The sequence below is a fragment of the Gouania willdenowi genome, chromosome 13, assembly GCF_900634775.1.
Source record: "Gouania willdenowi chromosome 13, fGouWil2.1, whole genome shotgun sequence".
Lineage (NCBI taxonomy): Eukaryota > Metazoa > Chordata > Actinopteri > Blenniiformes > Gobiesocidae > Gouania > Gouania willdenowi.
In genome coordinates this window covers 1,952,944-1,978,830 of record NC_041056.1, presented here as the reverse complement: position 1 = coordinate 1,978,830, position 25,887 = coordinate 1,952,944, and the positions used below count along the sequence as shown (strand labels likewise).

At 39.4% G+C, this 25,887-nt stretch overlaps 1 protein-coding gene across 1 annotated transcript; it reads left to right on the top strand.

Annotated features, from left to right (window-relative positions):
- Positions 1-891: 891 nt before the first annotated feature.
- Positions 892-21,532, top strand: LOC114474546 (uncharacterized). Its single transcript, XM_028464938.1, has 10 exons — positions 892-940; positions 3,899-3,967; positions 6,117-6,214; positions 6,541-6,745; positions 14,428-14,460; positions 14,566-14,681; positions 15,055-15,166; positions 16,615-16,816; positions 16,882-17,199; positions 20,379-21,532. The coding sequence occupies exons 1-10, from the start codon at positions 892-894 to the stop codon at positions 20,503-20,505; spliced, it is 1,329 nt and encodes a 442-aa protein (XP_028320739.1). The 3' UTR covers positions 20,506-21,532.
- Positions 21,533-25,887: the final 4,355 nt, after the last annotated feature.

Below are 25,887 nucleotides of genomic sequence, written 5' to 3'. Positions count from 1 at the left end.
ACAATGAAGCAGAGAAGAAGAGCTCTCCTAAGGGACCTTTACTCTCTCAAAAACAAACAAAACAACAATAAACACACAAAAATACAAAGATTGACAGAGTGACAAGACCACAACACAAAATGACTCCAAAAACACACAAGCGCAGGGAAGAAGAGCTCTCCTGAGGGGCCTTTACTTTCCCTTAAACAGTGCGCTGACACGCTCTGGTGGCTAAAGTTAACATCAGCCATTAGAGTGCCATCCGTCATCAAAAAGTTGTTCTGAGGTTTCCGTGGATACAGCTGATGGTAACGGAGTGGAAAGGAAAAGTAAAAGTGCTGAAAATGATCAATCGAATCTGTGCTACAAAACAAACTCGCGTACGGAAGCGGATTAATGCCAAAATTGATGGTGAAAATAATTTTGGCCAAATGAAGATTCAAGTTGAAGTTTCGAAAATAAACTCAAAATATAATATTGTGATTGATCATGACGTAGTATTGTCAGTTCATTTTCAAAATTCCAACTTTAAAATTTAAACAGTTTAGCAGCTCTTCTATTAAAATAGAATAAAAACACAGAGAAGATATTTAAGTCATAGAATGTGATTAGTGTTAATCCATGAATTTCCATTTTATTAACCTGAAATTCACATAAAATAAATGTGATTAAAGGCCCTCATGCTTTTGTATGTTTTCCAGTTTACACAAGTTCTAATTACACATAATAAACATATTAGTCCCTGCAGGGATTGTTGAGCGTTTAAATCACTGTGTGTGTGTGTGTGTGTTACTCTTGAATGAGTGTTTGCTCTCACAGTGTCTTTTGTTCCTGGTGCAGTTCACACAGTAAATATGATGGCCGTCAGTGGGCGGAGTCTAAACTGGCGGCACTCTGCTGAGGAGGCCGAAAATGGTTGATGTACGTCAGCTGCGCCATGGTCCTCTCTCTGATGCTGATCGTACAGATGCACAGGTCAGTCAGTACATCCATCCATCCATCCATCCATCCATTCATCCATCCATCCATCCATCCATCCATCCATTCATCCATCCATCCATCCATCCATCCATCCATCCATTCATCCATCCATCCATCCATCCATCCATTCATCCATCCATAAACACAAAACACACTTACAGATTATTTATCCATCATGAGTTTGGTTTAAAACAGAAATGTGATTTTTCTGATGGGAAGGGCCAAATTATCACATTCATGTCATGGTTTAGAATGAGGACCAATCAGAAAACAACAAAGGATTTGAGTGTTTTTTGTTGTTTTTTTGTATGTTTTTCTCAATTTTGATGGTTTTGTGCATATTTGTTGTATACATTTATGTCATTTTTCTGTTTTTTGTGTGTTTTTGTTGTCATTTTGCATAGTTTTGTCATTCTGTATAGTTTTGTTGTTTGGTTTTTATATATGTATATATTTATCCTTTATCTGTTATATTTAGCATTATTATTGTTTCTGGTTTGTTTTTTTTGTTCTTTTTGTTTTCTGTTCTTTGCACCAACTGCCAAGTTAAATTCCTTGTACTGTTTTTAAACTGTACTTGGTGAATAACCATTCTGATTCTGGTGTGTTTTTTGTCACAGTTATGTATATTTTCATTAATTCATTTGTAGTCATGTTGAGTGTTTTTGTCCTTTTGCATATTTTTCTGTAATTTTGTACGTTTTTTGGAGTCATTTGGTGTTTTTTTGTTTCTTTTGCCATTTTGTGTATTTTGGAGTAATCTTGCTCATTAACTTTGGGGCCACGCTAAATTAGGCTGAGGGCCGTATGTGGCTCCTGGACCGGCAGTCGTCTATGTCTGGTTTAAAAGCTCTCGGCTCGTTGCTGCGATCTGTCACATTAGACAGAGATAAGGTGTCCCATCTTATCTTTATGAGCTGAGTAGAAACCTTCCAGTTTGGATCAATGGTCAAACACAGCTGGTTTGGACCACAAAGCTGGATAAATACATCCTTATATCTCTGTTGGCTTCACTTAAAGAGGAACTCAACACCCATGGGGTATGCTGACCTGTCACTAGAGAGAATTAAAAAAAATACCTTTATTATGGGCGGAGCTCCTGGAGCAGATGACCAACGTCGTAGTGCAGACACAAAAACAACTCCAACAAAACACAAAGCAAGAAAAACAACAGCAAACACACAAATGTATAATGATTGACAGTAAAAAGCCACAAGACGACACAAAATGACTCCAAAAGGACAATAAAAATGTACAAAATGAAATACACACGTACTCAGTGAACAGTAGAGGTTGTTAAAGATGTAATCTTTAATCTTTACAGTCAACTTGTTTTAAACAGGACCGTTTGACGGCTTAGATTTCTGCAAATGTTGGTCATTTAGGGCCTATGCTACAAATCTAGACTGCATTCATCTCTGTTAGCTGGCTTTAACTAACCAAACATTCCTTTTCAGATATATGGTGGACTCTGAACATTGATCAAAACACGCTGATTTAAACCATGTGATTTCACCCTTGCACGTATGTGCTCACATGAAAGGGGTGGAGATTGCAGTGTCTGACCAATCAATGGAGAGATCAGCAGAGCCTCTTCACAGGAGGAACAGTTTATGATCTTAAATATAATAAATATAAATTCATGATGACAGGGAAGAGCAACAGTAGTGCAGGAGGCGGAGCTTTTATACTTCTATAATTCATAATTCAGACCAAAAACATCACTGGTGCTGCAGTAGAAGCAGAACGTTATTAATGCAGGAATTGATGAGTGTTAATGTTTATATTTGTGAGATCATAAACGGAGAATAAATGGACATTCTGATAAGTTTCTCTTTTCTTTAGAACGTGTTACTGTGGCTGTGATCCTATGTTCATACAGATCTACATCATAAGGTTAAATATATTTATATTTTATATTATCTACAGGACTGAGGCTCTCAGCATTACCTCAGATTACATGAATGAATGAATGAATTTATAGGTGTGAAGCGCCCGATGCACACAGGTGTTATCAAGCTGACTTGTTTTATTTGATCAGTTCATCAGATATAGACATTATTTTTCTTATATGAAGTCATCGGTAATTAAATGAATGTATCTTTCTCCTGTCAGCGTCTTTTTTTATCGTCTATGGTCAGCGTCGCATTTGATCTACACAGTGACGTGATCACATCACCTTTCATTGGACAGCTTGTTTTCTAAGAGATCTGATTGGTCAGGAGGCGGGACTTTATTACTAGCTAACATTTAAACTAGAGAAAAACTTGGTCAGGACCAGGTTAGCTGTGAAAGACTAGTTGCCATAGTGATTCAGCTTCAGCTGGTTTTGTAGTCCTACACACACGGATTAAATCCTGGAAGTTAGCACGATAAGAGGCCATCTAGATTCGTAGCTTACCCCCTTTAGGTTTTAGTAGCTTTTTAGTGTAGTTTTGTTGTCAGTTTTGTGTTGTTTTGGGGTTATTTTATGCGTTTATGGAGTTGTTTGTGTATTGTCTTGTTATTTTTGTCAGTTATTTTTGTGTGTTTACACACAGCATAGACAGAGAGCTGCATAGGGGAGTAGTAGTGGTCTAGTTGTTAAGGATGCTGGGCTTGTAATTGGAGGGTTGCCAGGTACAAATCTCACCCAGTCCATGGCAGTGAGATGTTGAGCAAGTCCCTGTGTCTGCCCACTGCTCCTCAGGGATGGTCAAATGCAGAGAATACATTTGTGTATGTGTACAAACTACATGCCAATAAACAAAAGGCGAAAGCCTCAATTTAATCTTTAATCTTAATACGGGCCCCCAGGCCACCAGTTTGGGTCAGCCACTGATTGGCTAACAGAGCAACGTGCTAACGCTGAGTTGAATAGACTTTGATCTGTTTTGTTTGTTTCCAACAAAAAAAAACATAATAATAATAATGAAAGTCTTTCTTTTTAAATCTGCAGACCTGACAGATATTTTTCTCTTTGCCGTGGTACTACGGAGGAAACCAGGATTGTACCACAGACAAACTGGTGAGTTTATGGTTACTGGGAGCTGCTAACTGGTAATAAGGGGAGCTTTATTTATTGTGTGTGACGGTAGTTAAACTTAACACCTTTGTAAAGTTGGACAGTTGCACTACTCCAATCTAAAAACTCCTACCCACAATTCCGTGGTTATAAAGTCTAGTATTCAAAACAAACAAATATAAAGTGGTTTGTTGTTCATCATATTAACACTTTAACAGTTTTACTGAAGTGAAACCAACACAGGATCGACAACAGCAGCCTGACGCTAGCACCCGTTACCACAGCAACCAGCTACGCTAACAGAAGTCGGTCTGTAGTTACAATGGTCACACTTTGAACCATGATGTGTGTCGTATGCAATGGGTTGTGATTGATTGTTTAACTAAAAGAAAAAAAACAATAAATACACACTGGGTAAGATAAGACACGACCGTTTTAATTGTCGTTGCACAATCAAAGAAATCAAAAATTGCCGTTTTTGGACATGCTAACCCAACCTGAAAACGCAGCTTCTACAGTGTCTGTTTTTCCTGTTGTTTAATTTTTTTTTTTACATTCCCGTCGTATTTCCTCTGTAGTCAAAAAAAAAAAAAAAAAGGAAACAACGCCATCCACTGTAGAGATGTAACAGGAGGAAAACATTGGTTTCTAATGGATTACCACAGCAACTGGCAATGCTAATGCGAGTCGCTCACCAGTTACAATGGTAGGGCGACCATATTTTGATTTCCACAACGAGGACATTTGGGCCGACCTCCTCATACTCAAAGTACTCCACGTTTTTTTAAATCTATCTTGTAACGACAAAACACAATATCATAAAAACAATGGTAACCATAAACCACAACACCAGCTGGGATCTCAAAGTGTGTCCCAGCACCGCAGGAAATGTTGTGGACCGCGTGTTTCCAACCACAGATAGAGCTGTAACTGTTACTGCAGCTAGTTAGCAGAGGCTAAGCTAGTTAGCTGAGGCTAAGCTAGTTAGCAGAGGTTAAGCTTGTTAGCTGCTGGTCTGACTGTCCCTCACTTTGCCGCCATGATGAATTCATGTTGGGTGTGGGATACATATGTATGTGTTGTTACGGCCCAGCCTAGGAGAACTGGACCGTAAGATGAAGGTGTTGCCACCTTTCCTGGTCTCAAGCAGACACATCAACAAAACTAAGTTTACAATTATTTATTCCCAATTTTCTATAACACAAAAGAGAATTAACTAAAGGAGTGAGCTGTGGGCCAAAATAAACACAATCAAAATACGTCCGCTCAAAAGTCTCTCACACTCGTCCCACACTCCTGACTGTTGTCTGCTCCAATGGTTGAGACCAGTGAAGCGTGACACGGTGCGCCTCTCTCTGCCCCGCCGCGCCGTCAGGCAGCGTTATCTCCTCCCCTTTGACTGGTCGGCCTGTGGAGGTTTGACCAATCAGGAAGAGACCCGTCACTCCATCCCCTCCTCCGCAGGTGGAATGAATCCCGGATGATAGGCTGACAAGACACACCCACCAAAGCACACACACACAGCATAGACAGACACACTCACATATACGACCTCAGTCGTAACAGTGTATATACGTATATATGCATATGTGTGTATCCATAAAATGAAGAGTCCGTCCTTAAGACTGCTCTACTGTAAAGTGTCTTGAGATACCATTGGTTATGATTTGGTGCTATACAAATAAAGATTGATTGATTGATTGACTTTGATTTATCGCCTTCAAATGTTCCTGTGAGGATTCAGACTTTAGTTTACCATTCACCATTATCCCAGTGTTAGTGTAACCATAGTTTGACTTTGAAAAAAGAGGACAGTTGGGTCGACCTCGGCTAACTCAAAGTACTCAATGTACCCTGTAACGGCAAAATACAATATAGTATATAAATAAGTTATTGTTAATGTCAATAAGGTTTAAAATGTATTTATCTCTCTATAATAAAGACTCAAAAAAATTACTCAAAACCAATTCTAATTTTTATACATTTTACCAATCTGTCATTGAAGAATCTAATGTATACCTTCTTAAAATCTCTTAATCATTGAAACCATGAGAAACCGGGTAAATCCGGGCGTATTGTCACCCTACACAGTGTCTTGTCTTGCCAAAGGACTCGTTGGTAGCCTAACAGGTGATAGTTTTCTCTTCTGAAGTTGATCAGGACCAGAAGTCGTCGTCTGTGGTGTCGGTGAACGGGTCGAAGACACTGCTGATATCTGCGTATTTGGAGCATCGCACTCATCAACAAGAGGTCAGCTCCACCAACGTTTGTCTGGTGCACGTGAGACAAGACACAACTTTACAATGACAATGCATAACACGGTGGTTGGCGCAGCCTGCTTCGAGGAACTGAGGTCTGCAGTAAAAACTAAACATATAGCAGCTGCTCAGGAGCTCATCTAAGACAGGACAATAAAGAAGAAGACAGGAGAAGATAAGACATGACAAGACAAGACATTATAATATGGTTCTCCCAGTTTGGGTGTCACTACCACCACAGGGACCACGTGGTTGTAGGAACTCTATATATATAAATATAAATCCTCACACTTTTTCTCGTCCTATGGCGGTGAGCAGGTCCGTGTCATCGCTGTGGCTCTGCGGAGTGAGAGAGTTTCCTATCGCTGCCTCTTCTGCTGCCAGCAGTCCATGCACCAGTCTGACGGCTACCAGGAAATACACAGTGATCACTTTGGATTCGCCTACGGAACAGCCGACATCATGTGTTCTGTTCCTTCTGCCTGCGTCGCACCCACACACATCGCTGTGAGCGCTACAGGAGGTAGGACAATACTGAAGATAGGTAGGCACTGTAGATAGGTCAGAGAATATCTAGGTAGGTAGGTGGGTCAATAGGTGGTAGCTAGTTAAAAGGATAAATAGGTAGGTATGATGACATGTAGGTGGGTACTGTTGTAGGGGTTTTGTTGAATGAGATGGAGTCCAGCTTTAGGGTTGCTAGTCAGGTGTCGACAGAGGGTTTATTATCTCAAAAGGTTTTGGGGAACAGACCGGTCTAGGATCTCAGAGGTTAATCAGCTTTCAGTGTGTGTGTCTCAGTGAATCTGCTGCTGTTCAGTACTCTCAGTGTTATGCATATTGCTGATAGCGGTAGTCAAAACAGAGCGGAGCCTCCTCAGGCAGAGACCTTGGTGTGTGCTATCAGTGCACTATGGTATCCAGCCTCAGGCTGACCAGGAGAGAGTTATATCAGTTCTGGATAGGTAGGCTGGTAGGTGGGTCAATAGGTGGGTAAGTAGGAAGGTCAGTAGTTCACTTTTTCTTTAAATTATTTCAGATTTCATATGTGAGTCCACGTCCAGTACACTTCAACTTCACTTTTTCTTGTGAGGTTGAGCTGTGTGACCAGTCATTCCACATGCACAACATTTTTCCTCTTTTGAAGCCACACTGTTTATTTTACCTTTGCAGCAATGACAACCTTAATGCCCTGCCCTTTGTTCTACCAGTCCTCCCTGTCTTACAAAACACCACTTCTGCCTTTACCTGAAAACCCTGCACATGATTACTGGCAGTCTCCATTACTCAGGCTAAAGAAAGGCCACCTTCAAATGTAAGATTCACCTCTGATAATAGTCTTCTCCAGATGCCGTCATCCTTTATTCCACATACGAGCCTGTGTCATTACGTTTGTGAAAGTAGCTGTTTCCATTACAGTTTTTCAGAAAATAAAGCAATATTTCTAAAGTTTGACAAAATATAATTTATCTTTGAAGATGTTTCCATTGAAGGTTGTTTCAGAGCCTGGTAACTATGGACGCTCCAAACCTCCTTAGAACACTCTGCATTCCTTTGTTGTTTCACGTCTACTGTGGCACCAATCATTTTTAATCTATTGCTAAGAAATGTCTGTCCACATGTACTGCGCCATGTTTTCTCAGAGAGAAGTGGTCATGTGGCCAGGTACATCACGTTCTGTGACCTGTAATTGTGCAAAAAATGTTTCCATTGAGCTTTAACCATACATTTCAATATGGAAATGTCTGAAAAAACCTCCTCATGAAAGAATACAAACTTTTCGAAATTCCAGTGTTCCCATTATTTTGCGCATTTCAAGGGTGACGGAAACACAGCTAGTGTCTCTCCATAATCACAATCTTGTGCCAGTTTCCCTAAGTCAGCCTTAGATTCTGAAGATCTTCTCATACTTGAATCAAATTTAAATCTCTGGATGATTTCATTTGGTTTGGGCTTAAAGTGGTTCTTCAATAAAGTTACTAACTGTGCAAAAGTCTGGTTTTTAATACCAAGGAGGTTTGTGCTCCCACACTATCTTCTTCAGTGATATCATGCTCCATTATTCCACTGTAGTCCTCCTAAACTTGCACTTTGTTTTTGTCCTTACGGATTAAGATAAAAACAAATGAAACAATAATGTTGCTTTTGACTACAACTTGGTGTTGAGATACTCTTCAGGTTCAGTCCAGTTTTTAACTTACAAATCCCAGTAAAGGTCAGTTCTGAGGTGACACCCTGCACACAATCTGTTTAAACTCCTCCCCTCCGGCAGACGCTACAGATGTACGCCAAAACTACCCGCCATAAAAACAGTTTCTTCCCCCAGGCTGTCATTCTGATCAACTCTAAACAGTCATAGAGTGTCAGACCTGTTTCTGTTACTGTGAAATAACCTGGAACTAAACATAACAACCCTGGAACAACCTGTCACTGCCAAATATTCATGGACATAATTTTTTCATTTAAATGTTCACCTGCACTACTCATCAATGCACTACTGCACTATTATCTTATTATTATTAATATTGTATTTTTATTTTATTTCATTATTATTATTATTATTATTATTATTATTATTATTATTATTATTATTATTATTATTATTACTATTATTATTATCTTGTTATTTTATTTAGTTTGCACATATTAGTCTAACTACTCTTATATTTATGTTTATACTTCTTTTTTTATTTATTTTTATTTATTTTATTTATTTTTCTTTATTCTAGTTGATTGTTATTATTTAATGTTACACTACCTGAGAGAGCACAGGTCACCAAAAGAAATTCCTCGTGTGTATTCATACACCTTGGCCAACAAAGTTGATTCTGATTCTGATTCTGATTCTGATTCTGATTCTGATTCTGATTCTGACTGAGCAGGCTTTGTAGTAGTGATGTTTTTGATTGAGAGCCGCTTTGTTTCTCTCTCTCTCTTTTTTTCTCTTCAAGCCACATTTAACATTGAGGGGTCATTTGATCTTTATACCTACAGTAAAAAGCCCACAGAAGGGTCATTTGACCTGAAGGTTTTTACCTAACACCTTCTCCTAAGCTGAGTGTGTGACATGAGAAATATACATATATATTTAATGTTTGCTTTTATTATAGTTTAGGAAAATAGTACAAAAGACAAGTAATAAAACAAAAATGTACAATTTAAAAAAAGGACGTATCATTAGGGTGTGTGTGTGTGTGTGTGTGTCATTTCAGCACTCACTCCCTCACTCAGCATTGGTCAGAACATACCTGGCACTGCCATGGTATGTTCTTTCTACATTTGCCACATGTGTATTTGTAGCAGTCAACACATTGTACAGAGGCTTAATTTTTCTTGCATCGATGGTTGACCTGACACTTATCCCTTTTCCCAGGACCAGGTGTGGGAGGTTATTTCTGAAGAAGTTGCTCCTTACATGCCTTCTTTGCACCCACATGAGAGTTAGCCAACTCTGTTACAAGCTCCAACAGGAAGTCTATCCGTCTCTCCTGCCTCCCGGTGCATGTTTGATAAAGTACATATGCATTCAGTGCTGCCATGTCAATCATGTTGTAGAACACTGCGACTGGCCATCGTCATGTTCCTGTGCGCACACTGTACTCCCACACCATCTGGTCCATCACATCTACGCCACACTTTGTGGTGTTGTATTGGGTGATGGTGTTTGGCTTCCTTTTGGTGGTGTCCTCAGTCTCAACCATGCTGTGCATGCTGCTGAGAACGTAGACTGTCTTCTTCCGTTTGGGCGCATACACTGTCAGCGTGGCACCAGTGGTTGAAAACACCTAATAAATAAGATAAATTGTTATTTTCACAGCACACACAATGACACAGGTGTTGATGAAAAAAAGACCTGCAACATACCTGAGTGGTGAATTCAATGCAGTCCGTTTGTCTAGTTGACAGAGGAATTTCCCTGCAAATCTTGTTAACTGTGCCAAGGATGGTGGTTTTTAGACTAAGCAGTGGTTGTGCAAGTGACAGCGATGTGAAGAAATTGTCGGTGGTGACAGTTCGGCCCTTGTTCATGAATGGTTCCATCAGCCTCATCACTACATTCTCTGACAGTCTCTCCCCACTAGGACGACTGGGGTCCTCGCCAAGATATGGGAGGATATTGCAGATGTACTTGGATTTCAAGTCGCAAGCCACCCAAAATTTGATCCTAAACATGTCAGGTTTTGTTGCAATGTACTGCAGGAAACAGCAGCGAGTCTTTGACGGGAAAAGCTGTTCATCAATGTGTCGACCAGGGTTGTAGGATGTGATGCAGTTGGTGACAAACAATCCCCACACATCGGAAATTGCAGCAAACTTATCGGTCTCCGCTCGCTCACTGCGCGTGATCATGTCTTCAAAGCGTAGGTGTCGCATGATGATGTCTTGGAAGCGGCTTCGGGACATAGTTGCAATGATCTGTGGGTTTCCCAGGTTTGCTGACCAGCTGAAATGAATTCTCATTTGAGGTCAAGCTATAAGCTATTTCTATAAATATGCAAATTCTGACCATTTCACACCTGACCCTACATGACAATGTGAGAAATGGTCAATCGAGTCCTCTGCTTGTTATACATGAACGATCCTCTCAAAACTCCCCTGTTTGTACGCCTCTTTTTGTGCCACAGTCAGACAATTGAGCAAATTGATCAAACAAGTGAAATCTGCATTACAGTTGATGATAATCATATCCAATGTGAGAAGCAATATTATAGCTAGAGCTCCTCTACTTCCTACTCTTGTATTTCTCTATTTACTTTTATTGTTGATAGTTTTTATTTTATTTACTTTTTTTAACAAAGTGTTTTTGAAATGTGCTTATAGATAAAATGTATTGTTATTATTGATAGTAAAGTGAGATTTTTGAGTGTGAAAAGCACAGTATGAGTTCTCACTTTGAAAAGGTAAATTTACAAGGTACACCATTCTCTAACCAGGTCCATGATTATTTTTATTAAGATATTATTTTACAAATTTGAAGGAAGTGCAGAAGACGGACAGGCCGATAAGTGAAACAGCACTGTTTAGCTGATTGATTTTTTAGCTTGTGTGCAGCATTAGCTTTAGCAGCTAACTCATCATTTCTACTTTGGAGACCTAATGCAGAAGTACTGAACCAGAGGGAGAGTGTGAAAAGGCTTGTAAGGTGTAAAAAATTCCTCTCCCCCTCCCCTGCTGAGTCCTCCAGCATTGCTTCATTTACAAATGAAAGGATGCTGATTGTCGGTGTCAGGTTGAGCTGAGGGTCTTTTGACCCATTGCCTTAGAGGGTGTCCTGAAAATCCGGGGACTTATAGTGTTAAATGTTCAATGTGTGTGTGTCGTGTCTGTCATAGCTGAGCAGAGGGGGGAGGGGCTATGGTTTCACATTAGTTTCAAAATCCACACGCGTGAAAACAACAACCGCGCGCATAAAACCAGTAGTTTAGTGAGCGGGTTATACCTCCATTTTTTTGGGGTTTGAATTTTTTTGCCTTACTATAGCCTTATCTCCGTTTTTTGCAGTTCGAAATTTTTTAACCTTTTTTATGCCATACTATAGGCTTACCTCCATTCTTTGGAGTTTGAAATTTCTTCGCCCTTTTTTACGCCTTACTGAAATTTTTTTTGCCATTTTTTATGCCTTACTATACGCCTTACCTCCATTCATCTTGGACCATGAGGTGTCCGTGAGTAATCAAAGTGCACCACCGTATGGGCCCCAATGAAAACTACAGGCAAAAAAAATATTTATTTTTTCTCACTTGTTTCCACATTCTGTCAAAGGTCAACACTACAAGAAGTGCAATCATTATGAGACAGCAACGCATTTTTTGTTAATGTAATAAAATAAATTAATTTATTTTATTGCTTAATTGTGACCATCACCAGCCCTCCCCAAGGAAGGGTAAGAAACATGTTATTATTAAGAAGCATATAAAAAGGGAGAGCAGTGTTACACCTAGGTGGAGGGGGAGGGGGAGGGTGAGGGGAGCAGGAAGGAGAGACTCGAGGCAGGAAATAGAAAAGGGGGGAAGAATAGATTATTTTACAGTGAGAGTGAAATGTGAAATTGTAGTAGAACATATTGTGCTTATTATGTTGTGTAATCAAGCCAGTCTGGTGACAAGTGTGAAGCTTAGCTATAATGGTGGTGGCTGTGGACAGGGGAATGAGTGAGTGGTAGTACCTAAAGCAGGTATTTGGGATCAACATGTCTAAAGTTAAGCCCAGTGCCAGTTTTATCCCACATCCCAAGGCGTGCCAGTGCATCGCAGACCAGTGTATGTGCAAAAACCGCTACTGCCAACCCAGGAGCCGCCCCGGGCCCGCAGATGCTGCCACGCCAGCAGAAAGAGTGGGGGCCAAGGAGCGCCAGGCCACCCTCCCAAGGCCGAGCAGCCCCCAGATGCCCCCAAGATCCCAGGGCGAGAAGCAACCACCGCCCCCCACACACACATCCGAGAAAGCTCCAAAGAGCCGAGCACCCAGCGCATCCCGCCCCTTTTTTTTGCCTTACTATAGCCTAATCTCCATTTTTTGCCGTTCCAAAATTTTTAGCATTCTTTTATGTGTTCCCTCCATTTTTTTTGGTGTTTGAAAGTTTTCACATTGTTTTATGCCTTACTGTAGCCTTATCTCCGTTTTTTGGCGTTTGAAATAATTTCGCCCTTTTCTATGCCTTACTATAGCGTTATCTTCAATTTTTGGCATTTGCTGTCACAACTGGTTGATCAGCTAGTTTAGGTATAGAATTCAAAGAATCTACAGAAAAAGTCAGCAAACAAGGCAGAGGGAGACAAACCTGTTGGGGCGGTGGGGGTCTGCACTGCACAATCACTGTGAGCAAAATGCTGCTGAAAAGTGCACAACATGAGTCCTACAAACCAAACATGCCATCAGGAAAATAACTAGACCAATGGTTGAACTATGAATAAAACATCAATATGCACATGGAACAAGTCAGGAGTAATTAAAGCAGAACTAAGTAACTTTTTCACCTTAATAAATCCTTCTCGTAGTCCCTCTCGTAATACAAGTGTTCATGGGGTGATCGGGGGGTCTTTCATCCCCCGTTGTCTCTGGCCAGAAAACCGCACTTGCAACTTTCATTTAGCGATTGGTAAGTGATTAGAGTTAGTATTCGAGAGTGCTCTGTATATTTTTGAGAGTTGTTTTTTTTTTTTAATATATATGGCCAGTTCTGGAGGTTGTAAGGTAATTAGATCTACTGGAGTTTTTTTCCTTGATTGTCTTTGTTACTTGTAAGTACTGTAAAATGACTTTTATTTATATTGAATGTTTGGGTTAGATTGTTATATGTCCTGAGCTTATCATTTTCGAAGAGGTCTTGGAGATGAGTGATTCCACTTTCTTCCCATGTCTTCAGATAGAGCGGCGTTTTTCTGTTTCTAAAGTCAGGGTTGTGCCAGATTGGAGACAACATGCTAGTTTTAAATTGAACATTCGTAATGTCCAGAGCTTTCCACCACGCAGTCAGGGTGGAGGCAATCAGTGGGTTTTTAAAGCAGTTATGACGTTTGAGGGTCGCAGGGATAAAAGGGAGATCAGAGAGTTTAATAAACTGTTCTATTTCTAGCCAGGTGTTGTAGTATTCTTTTGGTTTTAGCCATTCTGTTAAACATAATATTTGGTTTACTAAGTAGTAATGCATGAAATTAGGGGCTTCTAAACCACCCTCGCTTTAATTTTTTTTAAGGGTTTTTATTCCTGGCAGTGACGTGCAGTCAGGGTAGGCAAGGTAGGCAGTGCCTACCTAAGGGTAAATTGATATTTTAATTATAATATAATTATAAATTATTTCTTTTTCAATTTCCGATAGACTACATTACCTATAAATTTGACAGTGTCAGTTTCAGAGGCCAAATGACTAAACATCGCTATTTCCTGGTACGGCAGAGATGCTGCACTGTCCGCTGTAAGGCAGGAGGAGGAGCCAGGAGGAGGCCACACTCTCTCCCAAAGGCACATTGCTGCTCTGCCTCTGTTCCCATAGCGTGTGTTTATGTTTGCGCATGCGCAGTCAGTTCCCCAAGATTATAACCATTTACGTCCAAAGGCAGCTCTCTACGCTGCCTTTGGACGTAACCGTGCTATGCTAAATGCTCCAGTCTGTGATCATTTTATAGTTGCAGTAGTTTCTTTGATTGATCAGTCAGTGAATCCGATTGTGACAACAAATCAATTTTTGTCACTTTTTCTTTGCAGAGCTCCCACAGACTGCAGATGGAGTTTGTTCAGGTAAGATTGATGAGCTATCCACACACAGCTCTCTGAATGTTTGGCTTTACGTAGACAAACACTGGTGGTGAGTTTAAGTTGACCATGAAGCTCTCTGCCTCTCAGAGAAACTCAAGCACTGGTTTGTGGAGGTGAAGAACCAAGAGAGGACGAGTCAAGCATTTCGCTACAACTTCACAGTGTGTCTGTCCACCATGTTTGACTTCACCAACGTGCTGCAGGTACATCAAAGCACATTCCTACACTGTAGCAAAACATTCATCCACTGAAACATCTCTGTGAAATCATCATTTGTACAGTAGCAGCATTTTATTAAAACTGAACACATTCAACACCTTCAGCTTCACTCATTGAAATAGAAAATCAGATGAAACTAAGAGCGAAGAGAGGGTAAGTGTGTAGTAATGTATAATAAGAGTTAGTTAGGTTATGTTCAAGGTGCTGTTAGTGATTATGTATGTACGGTTAATTAAGTTCAGGTACTTCTGTTTTGCTAACATACTAACATGCTATCATGCTTGCTTCAGTTCTTGAGATGATTAATCAATGATCAGCTTTTATATATTGATGAGATTCTTCCTTCTTTCGTTGCAGTTGGTTCAAAGTTTGGAAATGATGAAGTTACTCGGCGTGAATAGAGTCGCCGTCTACCAGACCAGCTGCAACACGGACACACAACGAGTGCTGGATTACTACACAGAGACAGGTGATCTAGTGTTCGTCCAATCAGCTTTCAGCTACTGTCCTTATTCAGCTGACTAAAATGACCAATTCTGACTACAAACAAAGGCTGGACGACTAAATCTGAGACTAAATGGCGTGAAATTTTAGTTCAGAACTAATGTACATAAAGTTAGAAATAATCATTAATCATTTTGTCTTATCAGTGACTAAATTAGGGGTGGGGCATGATGTTAAACAGGCCAATGAGAAGTAATCAGTGTGTGGGATTCATCTAGCAAAGTGGATGCTCTCACAAAATGTGCTCCAATGGTTTTGAATTACAATGAATGAGCCTGACGACGTACCTGATGGTCAGAGGAACACTGGGAGCTTAAGAGCCACATGTGGCTCGAGAGCCGCAGCTTTTAGCTGGAGGTTGGGATGTAACAATTCACTCAACTCCCGATACGATTCGCGATACGATTCTCTCATGATTTATTTTACAAAATAGGACTGTAGACAAATGATGACTGAAAAATACTGCACTATTTTCCTTTTATTTTTCATTATCAAAATAATCCCTTGAAAAACTATTCAAAACAATGCAATTGAACTAACAATAAATCTTGAATTAAATAAATAAAGGAATAATACAAATGAAGAAGTCTATTAATTTAAATTCTGATTCTATAGTAAACAATGCAAAACTGCATAATAGTTATTTTTCTATTTTAAAAGTGCAACTGAAAATGTGATTTGTGCCTTAACAATTGGACTTAAAAAAAAAAAAAAAAACAGTCATTGAACGTCAGATATTTGTTTGGACCAGCAGAGGGCGCTGGTAACCCAGTGGTCAGCTGGCATGCAGATTCTTGCAGTGAAGAAGAGAGGCTATGCTAGCAGACAGAGCTAATCAAAAAACGTGACTTTTACAGATATTCACGTAATATTACAATATATATAGTGCCCTCTGCTGTTTAAAAAAAGTACTGTGGTTCAATTTTCAAAGTATCAATGTCAACTGTGATACCTATGAATTGATTTTTAACTGTCTTACAATTAATCATTACATCCCGGTGATATATAATTACAGAACTCTCTGGTCAGTTCTTGGCAGACTGCCCTAAGCAGGCCAGATACCATTGTACACTGATAGGCTCTGCTCTGTTTTGACTACCGCTATCAGTAACATACATAAGATAAGATAATCCTTTATTCATCTTGCAAATGGAGAAATTTACATAATACTGAGAGCACTGAACAGCAGACAGCTCCACTGAGGCACACAACCTCAGGATTTCAGACCGCTCTGTTCCCCCAAACCCTTTGACATAATAAACCCTGTATCCACATCTGACAAGCAGCCCTAAAGCTGGACTCCGTCTCTATCATCAAAACCACCACAACAGGAGGGCTTGATGGAAAATACCACACAGATATTTTTTTGTTGTTGGTGAATGACTGATGGTTTCTCTGATTCTTTGTCCTCAGGTCTGGTGGAGGTGATTCACTGGTCACTGCCCAGATTTGTAAATGTGTCTCGCAGCTGGTTGCCCCAACATGGTCCAGGCGACCTGCACTACTTTGGTCAGCTTGCTGCGCTCAATGACTGCCTGTACCGATACATGTACCAGTCCACATACCTGGCAATGCAGGACATAGACGAGCTGATACTCCCTCAGTCCGTGGACAGGTGAGGAGGCCTCGCCCACACATGAACCTCACAGCATCAGGTGATCACTGTGTGTGTGTTTCCAGCTGGGTGGAGCTGCTGCCTACTCTAGAGAGGAAACACGGTGCCATCCACTGCTACAAGTTTAAATGTTACGTTTTTCCCACCGTGGCCTTGAATCCTCCGTCATCGTCTGGATCCCCACAAAGCCTGTGGACGAACACATCTGGTGTGAACATCTTGGAGCATCTCCACCATGAACCTCCCAATTCAGAGACCAAGTCCAACTACAAAATCATCCTGGACCCTCGAGCAGTGTTTTCCGTGACTGTCCACGGCACGCTGAAGCCCTGGGACCAATGTCACTGGGTGGATAAGAATGTTGCACGGATCTACCACACCAGGTAGGACAGATGTTTCAAACACTTTAGTTCAGGGAACAAACATGGAGCAGTTCGATCTGAAGTGGGACAAAGATTCTTGGCGGGAAAACGAGGATTAATCCCACCCAGCAAAATAAAGTTGAAAAGACATTTTTGCCTTACGTTTAAACGTCAATATCTGGGTGAAAGGTGAAAAGCCGTCTTTTTTCATATTGAGTGCATGGACTACTATGCACTCAATATGAATTTAGTTAGATAATTAATTAATTAAATAAAAGGGTTATATCTTACCTTTCCAAAATGTAACACGTAAGTGTGGGATCCTTTATAGTCAACTTGTACCAAGATCAGATATTATGGAATATATATGGTATTTTTGGTTCATTTTTGTGGGCTGTTAAGTTTGATGTTGTTACAATACAGTTTCTTCTTATTTTTTGGCTAATTTGGTCCAAATTAGCCCAAATAAAAGGGTTAAAATTGTTGCGCTACTTACCACAAATGAGGAGTCCTATTTCCAATTACTTTTTGTGGGCCACACTTAGACCAAATGTTCCAAATCTGGACAGAGTGGGACATTTCCAATAACTACATTTCTATGGCTATAATTGGGCTAAAATTGGACCAAGTTGGACAGTCCAATGGCCGCTAAATGTCAACAACTAAATAAGAGCTAAAGTTGGACTACGTTGGATGGTCCAATAATAACTGAATTTCAACTACTATATTGACGCTAAATTTGGATCTATTTTGACGGTCCAAACCCCCCCACCCCAATTTCCACAACTACATTTGGGTCAAACCGAGGCTAAGACAGACCGACCAGGTTTAGCCCAAAAAATAACATCGAAATGACATTGGGTGTTTAGTGGGACGTGTCCAGGTTTGTGCTAGTTTTTGATGAATGAGACGGAGTCCAGCTTTAGGGTTGCTGGTCAGATGCTGGCACAGGGTTTGAGATTCTAACCAGCCTTCAGTGTGTGTGAATCTGCTGCTGTTCAGTGCTCTCGGTGTTATATGTGTTGCTGATAGCGGTGCTCAAAACAGAGCAGAGCCTATCAGTTTACAATTGTATCTGGCCTGCTTAGGACAGTCTGACCAGAACTGACCAGGAGAGAGTTCTGTAATTACATATCACTAGTTTTTGTGTGTTTGGAGGAACTGAGATATCTATCTAATGTTATTTTCTCCTGTGGGACACGTTGGATGCTCTAAAGGACCGGATTCGATCCCCGGGCCTTGACTTTAACACGTGAGGAAGGGAGACATTTTTTTTTTAAAGCAGACTTACAGAGTTGATCCTGGTCAGATGTTAAACAACAGAACCCTTTACACTAATAAATCAATCCACTTTTTACGGTTTCTCACATTCTGATGTTTTGTTTTGTTTTAATTATTATTTTTTTCTTATTTAATGTTTCTGTTTTTATCTCTTTCACGGCCATAGAACTCTATCCTTTTGATGGTTTCTTGTTGACTTTAATGGTGGTATTTTTCAGCTGGTGTGTTTTCCCTATCTACAGTGCCTCGCGAAAGCATTCGCCCCCCTTGAACTTTTTGACCTTTTGCCACATTACAGCCTTCAAACATAAAGATATAAAACTGTAATTTTTTGTGGGACACAATCATGAAGTGAAAGGAAATTTATTGGATATTGCAAACATTTTTAACAAATAAAAAATCGAAACTTGGGCGTGCAAAATGATTGAGCCCCTTTACTTTCAGTGCAGCAAACTCTCTCCAAAAGTTCAGTGAGGACCTCTGAATGATCCAATGTTGACCTAAATGACTAATGATGATAAATAGAATCCACCTGTGTGTAGTCAAGTCTCCGTATAAAAGCACCTGCTCTGTGATGGTCTCAGAGGTCAGTTTAAAGCACAGAGAGCATCATGAAGACCAAGGAACACACCAGGCAGGTCCGAGATACTGTTGTGGAGAAGTTTAAAGTCGGATTTGGATACAAAAAGATTTCCCAAGCTTTAAACATCCCAAGGAGCACTGTGCAAGCGATAATATTGAAATGGAAGGAGTATCAGACCACTGCAAATCTACAAAGACCCGGCCGTCCCTCTAAACTTTCAGCTCATACAAGGAGAAACTGATCAGAGATGCTGCCAAGAGGCCCATGATCACTCTGGATGAACTGCAGAAATGTACAGCTGAGGTGGGAGACTCTGTCCACAGGACAACATTCAGTTGTATACTGCACAACTCTGGCCTTTATGGAAGAGTGGCAAGAAGAAAGTCATTTCTTAAAGATATCCATTAAAAGTGTCGTTTAAAGTTTGCCACAAGCCACCTGGGAGACACACCAAACATGTGGAAGAAGGTGCTCTGGTCGGACGAAACCAAAATCGAACTTTTTGGCAACAATGCAAAACGTTATGTTTGGCGTAAACGCAACACAGCTCATCACCCTGAACACACCATCCCCACTGTCAAACATGGTGGTGGCAGCATCATGGTTTGGGCTGCTTTTCTTCAGCAGGGACAGGGAAGATGGTTAAAATTGATGGGAAGATGGATGGAGGCAAATACAGGACCATTCTGGAAGAAAACCTGATGGAGTCTGAAAAAGACCTGAGATTGGGACGGAGATTTGTCTTCCAACAAGACAATGATCCAAAACATAAAGCTACATCTACAATGGAGTGGTTCACAAATAAACATATCCAGGTGTTAGAATGGCCAAGTCAAAGTCCAGACCTGAATCCAATCCAGAATCTGTGGAAACAACTGAAAACTTCTGTTCACAAACACTGTCCATCCAACGTCACTGAGCTACAGCTGTTTTGTAAGAAGGAATGGGCAAATATTACAGTCTCTCAATGTGCAAAACTGATAGAGACAAACCCCAAACGACTTACAGCAGTTATCACAGCAAAAGGTGGCGCTACAAAGTATTAACTTAAGGGGGCTGAATAATTTTGTACGCCCAATTTTTCAGTTTTTTATTTGTTAAAAATGTTTGAAATATCCAATAAATTTCGTTTCACTTCATGATTGTGTCCCACTTGTTGTTGATTCTTCACAAAAAATTACAGTTTTATATCTTCATGTTTAAAGCCTGAAATGTGGCAAAAGGTCAAAGTTCAAGGGGGCCGAATGCTTTCGCAAGGCACTGTATAATGTATGTCTATCATTCCATGTGTGGGAGGCAGGATGATGACTCCAATGCGGCTTCTCTTTCTTTACAGAGCTCCAAAACAAACCAACTTGACGAAAGAGCAGCTGGTTTATGACGACAGGCTGCTGAGCTACAGTGCTCGCCTCACACCGGCTGTCACTGCTGTCCTAAGACGGTCCAATCAGAAACACTGCTAAACCAAAGCCTGCCTTTAATCCTGTGTTTTTTTAACACTACACATTCGGGTGTACCTCATCAAACTGTATTTTTATCCTCAGTCGCTCCAAAGATGGATTGTATCAGATCCAAATGATGCACTTATTTTTTTTAGTTGTTTGTGCCTGCATTGTAATGGTCCTCCCTGTCACCAGATGGCAGAACAGGCTAAAACTATAGCATGAATGATTTATTTGTGGTTTTATGTCAATGAAAAATCAAATATCCACAGTACATATTCAGAATGTTTTTAATGTTTGATTACAAAGTAAATGAGTAAAAACCAATGGATTTCCACAAAGACTGATGGGGAACTACTAATGAAAATAACAGACATCAGGAAGTTCTTTCATTCAGGATGCACTTGATTTAGGGCTAATAATAATTGCGATTATTTAATTACAGAAAAATAACAAAAAAATTAGGCAGTTAATCATTTTTTTTTGTTATTTTAGTTTTAGTTTCTCATTTCACGAATTCCCGATATACCCAATATACTGACACACGGACCACAACACCTGAAACAGGAGAACCAAAGGAGAAGTCATTGCTGTGCTTCATGGATGAGACGCGTCTACATCCAGTCAGCCTATTTTTCCTCAGTTCGTGTACTATTTAAAAGGTTGAAACCCTGCTATTTAAAAATAATTAGAAATCTATGTTTTGAGTGAATTCTGATTTATTTAGTTTATTTCATTTTCTGTTTGTTTTTTTTTTTATTGTCAATGCTGTGTATTGTGACTGTTTATGTTCATAATTCAACCAGTGAATGGGAGGTTGTGGGGGACCTTATTGTGTAGAGAAGGGTGTGTTTCTGGTGGGCAGTATTTTGGGTGTTGCACATGCTGGACTCGTCCTTGTTAGTGACAGAGAAAAGAGCAGTGTTAAATAACGAATAAAGATTGGAGTTCTGTGCTTCACCTCCAACTCCCGTTCTTTGGCTCTACAGTATTGTGTTTTTAAACAATTAAAAACACCACAAAACAATCACATATTTACATGTCTATTAAAATATTTAACAAATATAGTATGGTTGGTTTACATTCAAATATCAATTCCCAGCAGCTCTGTCGTAAGGATTGCAAGTGAAGGAAGTTATGATGCACTGAATATATACAATATTACAAGAAAAGCCACATTCGGCCTTTGGTGGAGAGTTAAAAGCAAGGCCGAATAGTAGCGTGTGACGCAATGATGCAATCAAACAACGTATAACGCATACAGGCACATCCGCGTTAACGGAATCGCGGACGATTTTGAGAAAGTTTAAGTATTTGAAAAATAATAATACAAATAAATTAAAAATACAATTTTTATCCTTTTTTTATTTCCGTTTTAATTTTTTTTTTTTTTTTTTTTTTTTACAATTACTAGACATTATAGGCGACCCCATTTTTCATTCCAGGTGACCCCACATGGGATCCTGACCCTGAAGTTGAAAAAAAAAACTGCAATAACATAATGACTCCATATCAATTGCTTGTACAGTATTTTATAAATCTGTTCTACAATATTTTAGTTATTTAATGAATATTGTGTTTGTGACATTTTTGCTATAATTTAGGGGCGGCTGATAATTATTTAATTTTTTTGGGGGGTGAGGGAGGTATAACTAACACACACACAAAGCAAACGTGTACAAAGGTTAATAAAAGGTAAAGATAGAATAATTAGAATCATAGGGACCATCTCACCACCTACTTAAGACTTGGTGGCAGCAAAATTTAGTCTTCAGAATATTTTTTATTTTCAATTATTTTAATTTCTAATTAATATTTGACATGCAAAAGGAATGTTCCAGCATTTAAATGCACAATAGTGTACATAGTTTATTTCAAACTAAAATAATATATTGCCTAAAAAAAGATGTGTTTCAAAGTTCACCTTCTCTCCCTTTCCTTTCTTTATCTCTTTGCATTTATAGCCTGGTTTTTGAGGAAAAACATGGTTCTGTGTATCTGTGTATCTCCTGCTCCATTATTATTATTATTATTATTATTATTATTATTATTATTATTATTATATTTTATTTTTATTTTTATTTTTATTATATTGTTTTGTTATTTTTATTTTTATTTTTATTATTATTATCTTGTTATTTTATTTAGTTCTGCACATATTAGTGTTCTTCTCTGAGTATGTTACCATGGCAACATTGTCCGTGAACTAAACCTGGTCACTGACAGGTTTTATCAAAGAAACCCTGGGTTTCTACCTGGCTCCGCCCACCTGAACACTTTAATAAACCTTAACACTTTTCTCTGAAACACATTAGTGACATCACACACCACAGATGTGTTCACATCATTACTAATGTGTTGCTTTACGGTTTTGTTTTTTTTGGGGTTTTTTTGTGCAAACGGTAGTTTTCTTTCTAACATTGTAGATGTAGATCATTAAGTGAAACACACTGAGAGGTTGATCTACATTAAAACATCTACTGACGTCTGTAGTAAAGTTCACTGAATACAAACCTGTAGATAATATAAAGGAGGAGATGATCATTTAAATAAATCCACTTTTAAGGCTCGATTGTTGTTTTATATTGTTATACAGTTAAATCTGTAGATCATGTGTCTTTGAAGTTATGATGGCGCAGTGAATTGTGACCCTGCACTTTTAAGTAATGAGTTGTGAGTTCGAGTCCCGCTTCAGTTTTTTTTATGACATTTTTTAGGACGTTGAGATGACTTTGGCGACAATATTACATTAAAAAATCAATATAAATGATGCGATATCAAGCGACATTTACTGTGTTTATATCCAGTGTAACAGGAGGACTCTCTATGCAGACATCCTATGCTGCTGTCACGTCACTGAAGCAATAAAGTGATGAAGTGACCAAAAAATGTGACTAAGTACAGGTGATTTAAGCCACTATAGTCACTGAAGACTGAACACACCTTTAGAACAGGATCATATTCAAACAACGGCTTATTTCACCATCAGGGAGAATAAATCACTCTCTTCTGTTTGGTTGCCATGGCAGCTTGATTAAATCTCTGATCCATTGATGATGGCTTTTTGTCGCGCGTGCACGTCAGTAACCCAAGGTTTACATACTCAGGGTTTATTAACCCACTTCATACCAGCTGTAATGAATCAGATACACAGAGTTTACCATGGAGGGTATGTTGACCCAGAGTTTATGGATAGACTCAGAGTTTGTTAACCCTCCTTTATGGAACACCCCTCAGGTTACATCCACAGCTCAGCAGCAGCACATGTGGGTCGTACCATTTGCCCTGTTTAAAGGGGGTGGTAATAAGGCCTGATGCAGCAGGAATCATTGTTTTAGTGCAAAACTGTGATTAACAACCAGCTTATCAGCCACATTTTATGTAGGCTACTTAAGGGTTCAAGTTAATGATTAATATATGATTATGGTCCAGAGAAACATCAAATGCAGTTTTTATTTCATCAAGGGACATGAAACTCATGTTGCTGGCTGCCCCCCACACCGTGCGGGTCTGGTGCTATGGTATCCTAGGGGTAGCTTCAGCGCCTCCTAGCCCCTGCCTGGCTCTGCCCATGCTGCAGACAGAAGTCACTGAGGGAGGAGCCTACTTAAGGCATGGGCGTGACCTACTCAGCCCCTCCCTCTTCCTGGTAGGAGAAGACCACATGGACATAAAAGTTTGGAGAAGTGAGATATACCCACTTTACACCATGTTCTTTCTCTGTTTAGATACTTTACTGGTTATTAAACTTCCTGAAATCTTAGGAAACATGATAAATAGGTTAAAAAGTCACTACTGTTATTAACTTTATATTTAAGTGCCCATTGGAAATGTATATTCATATAGTGGGGGCTTAAGTAAAACTGTCAATTATGGCCAAATGAGTATGTGTTTGAAGGTTGGATGTACATAGAGGTGTAAATACTAGTTTTTTAAAGTAGTAAAATGGCATGTGCAATTTCCCTGGTTTAATTCTATGGGACATGTGCATGATAAAATGATAAAGTTTGCACCAATGCGGCGGTTTTGGTAGAATCTATAAAAAGATATATATATATATCCTACAAATAAAACTAATTACCAAAGGAGACAAGAGAATGCTCATCCACAATTTTTTGCGGCGACAACATTTAAAGGGACACGCACACCCGAGTGCTCACGGAAACTCACGATAAGTAACGAAGATCATCTAAGCTACCAATGCAATAACATGCCTTGAACAACTTTAAATAAATAATCTAAAACCCATATATTATTAGATGTAAGACATATTATTAGATTATAACTGACATAAACACACACTCTGTGGTTGAAGAAAAAGGGATCAGAGACATTTTTATCCACATTATGTTTTATTCAACTTAATTTCACCAGGGAGATGTTTGTTCCACACACACACACACACACACACACACACACACGAAGACCTTCCTTGATTTATTAGAAAAATATGCCTCAAATATTTACAAAATCGGGATGGTTACTCTGAAATCCCGTTAGCTACACTGCTAACTGTCAGCCACTAGTTTAACAGGAAAAATCCCATAGAAATGTGTGATGTGATGTTTTTCTTCTAGTGCACAATAATCCACGCTCCAACAGATGGTTGACAGAGATTCAGATTTAGAAAACTTCATTTGTCCCTGAGGGGCAATTCAGTTTCAGTTACATCCAAGAAACATGAAAGACAATAACATTTCACATGGGGGACACATACGGGAGTACTGGGGAGCAGGGGATGGATCTTTAGGGTGGGTAGTTCACAGGTCAGCCACAGTATGGCGCTGCCCTTACGGTGCGCCTCCTACTGCCATCCTCTGGGAGAGAGGATGGGTTGTCCATATATCTTCATATCTTTAAAAGAAAAACACGCTGACAAGCGGTATTTAGATCATTACCCTGTTTCACCAGTAGGTGTCAGTAACTAACAAAATAAGGTAGATACATTGGGGGAAAAAAACGTTTTCACCAGAAATAGAAAGAAATAAAGATGTATACCAGGAATGTCAAACTCATATTAGTTCAGGGGCCAAATGTGGAGCAGTTCGATCTCAAGTGGGCCACAGAGTTTATGCAGTAAAACAATTAATAATTTCAACAAAATTGTGCCATAGTTTGCACTTCTATGTATACATTAAATACAAAATATGTAAGAAATCGACAATATCCAAGCAATTAGTGACAGATATCAGTTTCAACAGGGTCTTTCACTTTAAAATTCCTAGATTTGTGACCAATTTCTATTTAATTAAGGGACATTTTGGAAAAATTAAGAGTTCCTTAAAAAAAATCGGACACTAAAAATGACAGCCATTGTGTTACATATAAGCATTGACAAAATTCTGAGAGCTGCAAATATTGTTGAGTTGCATTTACACAACGATTTATGTCATTTTTCTACTT